The sequence below is a fragment of the Microtus pennsylvanicus genome, chromosome 2 (assembly GCF_037038515.1).
Source record: "Microtus pennsylvanicus isolate mMicPen1 chromosome 2, mMicPen1.hap1, whole genome shotgun sequence".
Classification (NCBI taxonomy): Eukaryota; Metazoa; Chordata; class Mammalia; order Rodentia; family Cricetidae; genus Microtus; species Microtus pennsylvanicus.
In genome coordinates, this window is record NC_134580.1 from 32,243,219 (window position 1) to 32,252,155 (window position 8,937).

General features: G+C 47.2%; 1 protein-coding gene across 1 annotated transcript; it reads left to right on the top strand.

The window, feature by feature from the left end:
* Positions 1 to 3,121: 3,121 nt before the first annotated feature.
* Positions 3,122 to 4,330, top strand: LOC142844178 (proline-rich protein 30-like). The gene has a single exon (XM_075962475.1). The coding sequence runs from the start codon at positions 3,122 to 3,124 to the stop codon at positions 4,328 to 4,330; it is 1,209 nt and encodes a 402-aa protein (XP_075818590.1).
* The last annotated feature ends 4,607 nt before the right edge of the window (positions 4,331 to 8,937 follow it).

The following is an 8,937-nucleotide window of genomic DNA, read 5'->3' on the forward strand; positions in this document are numbered from 1 at the left end:
CATATAAAGGTAGACCTATCAGAATTACATCTGATTTCTCAGTGGAGACAATGAAAGCCGGAAGGTCATGGTCAAACATGATTAGGAGACCACAGATGCCAACCCACACTACTATACCCAGCAAAACTATCAATCACCATAGAAGGACAAAACAAGATATCCCATGACAAATCTAGATTTCACCAATACCTAGCCACAAACCCAGCCCTACACAAAATACTAGAAGGAAAATTCCAACCCAAGGAAGATGGCTACACCAACAAAAACACAGACAATTGATGATCTCATAACAGCAAATCCCGAAGAAGAAAAAAAATACACAAATTAACATCACCAACAATGAAAATTAAATTAACAGGAAATAGCAATCACTGGTCATTAATATCCCTTAATGTAAATAGACTCAACTCACCTATAAAAAGGCACAGGCTAACAGATTGGATATGAAAACAGAATCCATCCTTCTTCTGCATATAAGAAACGCATCTCAACCTCAATACAGACATCTCAGAGTAAAGGGTTAAGAAAAAATATACCTGGAAGGAGGTGGGAGGTCCTTGGACTTCCCAAAGGGCAGGGAACCATCACTGCTCTTTGGGCTGATGAGGGAAGGGGACTTGATTGGGGGAGGGGGAAGGGAAATGGGAGGCGGTGGCAGGGAGGAGGCAGAAATCTTTAATAAACATATAAATTAATAAAAAAATGTAGGGATAAGTCCCGCCCCTTAGGGGGCGTGTTCGCCTCGGGCTAATGTCTGCCTATAAATTTGGCAAGCGTGCTCCCAGCTGTCGCTTCTGCTTTCCTGGTCTCCACGGAACGGTGGTTCTGTAAGTCTATTTCTACATTAAAGCTATAGATATATATTTTTTTACAATCTGTCTGCATTCGTTTACACCGTTACATTTTGGCGTCCAACGTCGGGCTATTTTGCCCCCGACTCGAGCGGGTAGCCCGCTAGCTAACACAGCACCCTCCCGGGTGCTGTTTTTCAGTTCGTGACTCCGGCCCCAGTGCCTAGTCCGAGATGTACTCGGCCACACAGGCCCATTCTGCCTGCCTTGGCTAAGTTTTGCAGCGGAACCCCACTGCCTGAATTAGCAGAAGCTCAAGTACCTGCGGTTTTGCAACAAAAGCTGCCACAGCGGCAGATTTGGTCTGATACAAAGTGACTTGGCCAGGCAGTGGTGGCACACGCTTTTGATACCAGCACTTGGGAGGCAAGGGCAAGCGGATCTCTGTGAGTTTGAGGCCAGCCAGGCAGTGGTAGCGCACGCCTTTAATCCCAGCACTTGGGAGGCAGAGGCAGGCGGATCTCTGTGAGTTCGAGGCCAGCCTGGTCTACAAGAGCTAGTTCTAGGACAGGCTCCAAAAACACAGAGACCACCACTGGCAGGAACCGATCATTGCAGGTAAAAAATTTTCTTTTATAAATAAAATGTCTGAACACATTACTGTTCAAAAATTTAAGTTTTTTTATTATATGGCGAGAGGATGTTTTCCTTTGATCCAGTCTGTTTGGTGTTCTGTATTTCTACTGATTTCTCAAGAATCTGTATTTCTACATTAAAACTATATATATTTTTACAATCTGTCTGCATTCGTTTACGCCGCTACACCTTTAATCCCAGCACTTGGGAGGCAAAGACAGACTGATCTTTGTGAGTTTAAGGCCAGCCTGGTGGTCTACAGAGCGAGTTCTAGGATAGCCAAGGCTTCACAAAGAAACCCTGTCTTAGAGAGAGAGGAGAGGAGGAGAGGAGGAGGAGAGGAGAGGAGAAGAGGAGAGGAGTGGAGAAGAGGAGGAGAGGAGAGAAAAGAAAGAAGAGAGAGAGAGAGAGAGAGAGAGAGAGAGAGAGAGAGAGAGAGAGAGAGATCTGGAGCATGGGGGGAGAGGGGGGACAGAATCTATGATGGCATTATCTGACCTCTGTGACATAGGCTTTTGATACCAGAGAAAGCAGCTTCCAGGGAATGAGCCCCTCAGCTCCCACTGGGGGCAGCAATGCCGCCCCTTAGGCAAAGCTTCAGTCTCTGGGAGCCATTTACCTGCTGCCACTGGGTCTGACAGTCACCTCTGTCAAGGCCAGGTAGAGTGAGAGGGACACCACTGTGAAGGGTGACAAGTGGCCAGGGGAGCCAGCATGCCAGGAAGTCAGGATGCTTACAAAATCTGTGTGTCAGGGATAGAGGGACAAAACCCTGCACCACAGAAGAGCTCTGCCTGACAGAGGCCTTGAGGCACCACTAGGAGTGGAATTCAGGGTAAGATTCTGTGTAGGGGTCAGAGGCTGGAGGCAGAGGAGACTGTTTTGTGACTCTGCTTTCTCTTCCCTTTTTGAGGAAGTGTCTTGGAAACAGCAGAAGGAATCCACATTGGTAAAACTGCCTATTATCTCCATTCCTTTCCCATCTCCATCCTTTCCTCCATCCTTCTGATCTGCTCCGCTGCTTTACCCTTCTCTAAAGCATCCGCCAGGTTTTCTGACCTCAAAGGTGACAAACAGCTAGTGTCTTTGCTGTTATGTTGAGACAGATGCCTGTAACCCAGGTTGGTCTTGATCTCCTTGTGTCCCTGCTGGGGATACAAGCTTTAGCCAGCATGCCATGTTTATGTGCTCTTGGAGATCAACCCCAGGACTTCATGCATGCTAGACAAGCGCTGGCTCTACCAGCTGAACTACACCCGAAGACCTCACATCTAGGGTTGTGATAAGTTCACACTGGAACTGAGTGCCTGGAGCAGAGTCCAGAAGTGGACCGATCGTTCCAACATCCTGATCTCTGTCTTTTTCTCTGCAGGTCTTCCAGACTGGGTCGTCTGCTCGGTTCCACCCACAGAGTTAGGGTTGCCCCTCGGCTCCCAAGGGACAACTCTCATTCCCCATTTCCGTACATCTCTAGCGAATGGCTAAGAAAAAATGAAGAGCCAAGCTTAGATGCAGGCTCCGGACTGAGCACGCGAGAGACAAGCAGAAGAGGCTTCGTGTTCCCTTGGCCTGCTGCTGACATCTGCAGTGAAACTAGGCAGCGGCCACACTGCTGTGGCAGAAGGCAGTCACCAACTAGGAAGGTCTCTAATTAGTCTTGTGGCCCCGCCCACCTTTTTCCTGGATTCAAGGCAATGTTGCCTCAAAACAAGGACCAGGCGAAGCTACAGAACACAGTACCCCCAGGGTGTCCCCCTCAGGTCCTCTCACAGTTTGCTGACTCCCCTCCATCCAACTTAGCATCTCTCTCCCCCCATCAGTCCCTCCCTCCTCCCCACCTACCTTTGCCATCTCACAGGCCAGCCTATTTTTCCTTCTCTTCTCCGCCACAGCCCCACTCTCCTGGGCCTCACTTCTACTCTTCTGACTCAAATTCTGACTGTGTTCCCCTCCCATTCTTTTCCTCCATCCCGAGTTCCCCCACTTTCTTTCACCAGAACTACCCTTGTCTTCCTTCACGACACTCATCCCCTCCCCTCAACTACCAGCTGGGCGCCTCCCCTCCTCTTTCCCATCACTCTTCTCTTTCCCAGGTACAAAATTCCTCTCCTCACTCTTGCCAGTCTCCTCCCCACCTCCAGGGCATCCATAGTTCCACAGCCACGTCCCCCAGCCCCAGCCCCCCTTCTGGAGGGATTTCCAGTAACAAACAAACATGGCAGTGTCCTCAATCCAAAAACACCAGGTCCCTTGGGGTGGCAGGGGGATGCAAGGCAAGCAAGGTGGACCCTGCAGAGTTCAAGGACCCAATGGCCCTCGCCCAAGCCCTAGCCGTCCGTGTGGGGCGCCGCAGAATTGCAACAGATCTCCAGCTACTGCTTCTGCGGCACATGTTGCTCGGCACATCCACACCCGGTCAGGCCCCAGTCGTGGAGTATCCCATTTGTCTACAGTGCCTCCAGCCCCGCACCCGGTCTTGCCCCACCCCCAAGTACAAGATGGGGACAAGGCTTCTTGCCTTCCCTCAACTACTGCCCTGTGCTCAGGGCCAGGAGTCTGGGCCTCTCCGCATAGGTATTGGCTTCGGCCTCCACTTGTCTCGGGGCCAGGCCAAAGCCTTGCATTTGCTACCACCAAAAAAACGGCAGGAAGCAAGTCCTCAAAGAGAGGTTGTCCTGAGGCAACCGCCTACAACCCAGACCCCAGAAGCTCAAGTTATGGACACACTCTCCCAGGCCGGGCCCCTCAAATCTGCAGGCCTCCAATCACTAAAATCCAGCCAATGTTCCGTGCCTCCAGCTCAGGCACCAAGATGGGTCACTGCCTCCCTAAGGCCCAGATTGTCTACAGCCCCAAAGAGGTTGGCGTCTCCAGAATCTAGTCTCCAAAAGTTACCACCTTAATTCCAGAGCAGCGGAGACCCTATGGAACACCCTCTCCTAACCCCACCCTCCCTACCAGGACTTCTCAGACCTTAGGAAACCACAGCAACACCTTGAAGGGCTGGCTGGCCGGAGGCCAAGTGTGTTCTCCTGTCCTGAACCCTGGAAACCCCTTCTGGAGTCTGCTCCCCCCTGGTTGAAGACCAGAAGCACCCAAGGCCCCATTCAGCCTTCACTGTATCCAATAAAGTCTAACCCTGAGACTCGTGTCTGTGTCCTACTGTGCCCACAGGGTGGATTCAAGGGCTATAGGATAGGGTCTCTCAACAAGGTTGGAGGGAAAGGAAGGTCAAGGACAGAAAGTGCCACACATCCCAGTATCTGAGCTGCTTAGAGACCTCTGCAAGGCCCTTTTCTGGTTTAATTCTAGTCTGTGGACACATAATTGGAATCAAAGAAGAGGTCACTGGGCCCATTTCTCAGGGCATGCCTGGGTGGACACACAGCAGCCCATTTTCCTCATTGGGAAAGACATGGCGAACAACTCATTCACAGGCAAACAAAGAAATCCCATGTACAGACCAGAAGGCTCCAGGACTGGAGAGATGGCTGAGTGGTTCGCTAGCTACTGCTCCTGCAAGTTCAGGTTCAATTCTCAGCACCCATATGGCAGCTCACAACTGCAACCCTAGTTCCAGGAGACCTACACCCTCCTCTGGCTTCTGTGGGCACACTATACATGCCAGAGAGAGAGGGGGGGAGGGGAGGGAAGGAGGGAGGGAAGGAGGGGGAGAAAGAGAGAAGAGAGAGAACAACTTTAAAAGGGGTAGCAGTAGCCCCGCAGTGGTGGTGCCTGCCTTTATGTAGGGATAAGTCCCGCCCCTTAGGGGGCGTGTTCGCCTCGGGCTAATGTCTGCCTATAAATTGGGCTAGCGTGCTCCCAGCTGTCGCTTCTGCTTTCCTGGTCTCCACGGAACAGTGGTTCTGTAAGTCTATTTCTACATTAAAGCTATAGATATATATTTTTTTACAATCTGTCTGCATTCGTTTACACCGTTACATTTTGGCGTCCAACGTCGGGCTATTTTGCCCCCGACTCGAGCGGGTAGCCCGCTAGCTAACACAGCACCCTCCCGGGTGCTGTTTTTCAGTTCGTGACTCCGGCCCCAGTGCCTAGTCCGAGATGTACTCGGCCACACAGGCCCATTCTGCCTGCCTTGGCTAAGTTTTGCAGCGGAACCCCACTGCCTGAATTAGCAGAAGCTCAAGTACCTGCGGTTTTGCCACAAAAGCTGCCACAGCGGCAGATTTGGTCTGATACAAAGTGACTTGGCCGAGCAGTGGTGGTGCACGCTTTTGATACCAGCACTTGGGAGGCAAGGGCAGGCGGATCTCTGTGAGTTTGAGGCCAGCCAGGCAGTGGTAGCGCACGCCTTTAATCCCAGCACTTGGGAGGCAGAGACAGGCGGATCTCTGTGAGTTCAAGGCCAGCCTGGTCTACAAGAGCTAGTTCTAGGACAGGCTCCAAAAACACAGAGACCACCACTGGCAGGAACCGATCATTGCAGGTAAAAAATTTGTCTTTTATAAATAAAATGTCTGAACACATTACTGTTCAAGAATTTAACAGTTTTTTTTAATTGTACCATGTGGGAGATTTTACAAGAGGTGTCTATCACCCCACATCTATGGATCCTTCTGGGATTCGTAGTTTTCATTGGCACCAAATGGTTTGATAATAGAAATATGATAAAGTCTACGAGACGAATCCAGGATTCTTAAGGCAGAGATTGAACGCTTAAAAACAATTGAGAATGACAACAATCTTCTCAAGAATCAGTTTGAAGTTCTCCAGGCTGATAACAATCTTCTCAAGAATCAGTTTGAAGTTCTCCAGGCTGATGTTAAGGAGAAATTCATTACTATGGAAGAGGGAACAGCTGATCTGGATTGTAAGCTTCAGTCCCTTTTTGTAGGAACTGAAACATTAGTGGCTGATATTAAGGAGAAATTCATTACTATGGAAGAGGGAACAGCTGATTTGGACCATAAGATTCAGTCCCTTTCTGTAGGAAATGAAACATTAACTGAGAGAATCAAAACTGCTGAATGTGACAATCAGATTTTGTCTAAAGCTTATGACAGATTGGCGGAAAGATTGTCAATACAAGAAGACACGGTTTATGCCATAAAAATTATGTCCAAAGATGAGATGTTATCTCTAATGGACAAACTTTATACTTTAGAATCCTCAATGAAGGCTTTGGAACATAATTCTGGACAGGAGATTCAGACATTGCAGAAGGCAATGGTGAATAGAATTGAAAAGATTGAGGAATTGGCACCGCGGTACTTGAGAAAGCGGTACTTGAGGAAGATACAAGGGAGCCTGTCCGTATGAATGATCTCAAAGAAATTAAACAGGCTGTCATGACTTTTGGGATGCACGCCTCTTTTGTTAAAGAGATGCTAAAATCTTGGGCCACGACAAGCAGAGCAACCCCCTCGGACTGGCTCCAGCTGAGCTCTGCGGTACTTGAGAGTGGACCGCAATTGAAATGGAAATGCTTATTCAGGCAAGAGGCTAGACTTTTAGAACAGCAGGAAAAAGCGAAGGGAATTGACATTTCCTTAGATAAAATTCTAGGTGAAGGGCTCTTTTCCGACCCTCAGGAACAAGCTAATTTTGATGAAAACACACTCTCCATGTGTACTACAGCAACCTTAAGGGCTTGGGACAGGGTACAAGACCCAGGACAGAGAATGGAATCATTTGTCAGAGTTAAACAGGGTCAGAGAGAACCCTTTAGTGACTTTTTACAAAGACTAACTAAGGCTGTACAAATAGGGATATCTGACCCAGAAGCAAGACGTATAATGATTGAGTCTTTGGCGTATGAAAATGCAAATGTGGAATGCAAAAGGATTTTGGGGCCTTTAAAGCTCAGATCAGCGCCCTTGGAAGAATGGGTCTTGCATACACTGAATGTTGATACATTTGATTATGGCACTGAAGCATGGGTAGAAGAAGCAGAAAGCTAAGGAATGGACTGGATCTAGCTGGCAAAGCCATGGCTTTAAACCTACCCATATTGTTCAGTAATTTAAAGGCTCATGTGGTCAGAAAAAGAGAGAGAGATACAGTAAAAAGAGATTCAAAGACAAAGAAAATTTCTAAATGATTTACAGTGGTTAAAAATATATGCAAACTAAAAGTTAAGGTTCTTAAAAGTAAAAAAAGGAAGAAAGAGAGTAGTTGGGTGTGGTAGTACGGTTCGTGTGGTTTGCAAGCACAGGCTGCTGAAGCTTGCTTGCTGGCAGGGACCTTGAAATGCCATACAGTTGTGGCAGTAAACATGGCTACAGCCAGTACCTCAGCCATGAGGCTGAAAAGCTAAGGAATAGACTACATCTAGCCGGCAAAGCCACACCTTTAGTCCTACTGAGATTGCTTGGTAAATTAAAGACTCATGTGGTCAGAAAAAGAGAGATATACAGTAAAGAGAGATTCAAAGACAGAGAAAATTTCTGAATGGTTTAAAGTGTGTTAAAAATATATGCAAGCTGAAAGTTGAAGTTCTTAAAGCAAAAAACAAAAAAAGGAAGAGAGTTGTGTGTGGTAGTACACACCTTTAATCCCAACACTTGGGAGGCAGGGGGAGATAGACCTCTGTGACTTCAAGGCATGGTAGCACACGCCTTTAATCCCAGTGCCTAAAAGGCAGAGACAAACAGATCTCTGTGAGTTCAAGGTGTAGTAGCAAACACCTTTAATCCCAATGCCTGGGAGGCAAAGACAGGCGGATCTCTGAGAGTTCAAAGACAGCCTGGTCTACAGAGTTATTCCAGGTCAAAGATATATGCTCAAAAAGCAAAAAGTTAACTTAGAAATATCACAGCTTAGATTCTTAAGCACATAGTGATTTAAAGGCGCAAATCAAAAGTGCTCCTGGATAGTAAAAAATTGCAGATTCACAATAGGACACATTCAGACCACTAAATGAGTCACACTGTTGGATGAATGTATGTAGGCTTGGGAGAGAGAAGAAAAAGAATATAGAGAATAAAGTTAATGGTTTAAAAAAAAGGTAAAGTCTTTAAAGAGACAGAGTACAGATAGTTAAGAGATTAAAAGAAATAAAGAAAAATAAGCCACGTAAAAATGGAAAATTCACAGAGAGTCTGGATTATGTACATTGTGTTTTCTTTAAAATTTTTGACTGTGAAGGAGCTAAGGAGAGACATTTCATTATATGGGCTGCCAAGTGGAACCAGAACGGATATCATGAGGGTATGATTTCAGAATTTGGGTCTAAGGATATAATGCTTTGGAGAGGGTCTTCTTTTGTTTTCACAGAGGACCAGACCCTGTGGATTGCATCTATCCCGATATGGTATGATAGACCACGCCCTCCTGAAGGGTTGGTGTGAACACCTTCAGAAAATTGCTTCGCTCAACTGCCAACTGAGATGAAACTAGCACACAGGTTATACCATGAAAGACCTAATTAACGACGCCCCCATTCAGCAGGAAGCAGTTTAGAGAGAAAAAACTGTGCCCATGTTCCCAAATATAGTTTATAAATGTTCTTTTACATTTAAAGGGGGATATGATATAGATATGAATA

Coding starts and splice junctions, on each gene's coding strand:
- LOC142844178 (XM_075962475.1), top strand. CDS start 3,122: ATGTTGCCTCAAAACAAGGACCAGGCGAAGCTACAGAACACAGTACCC.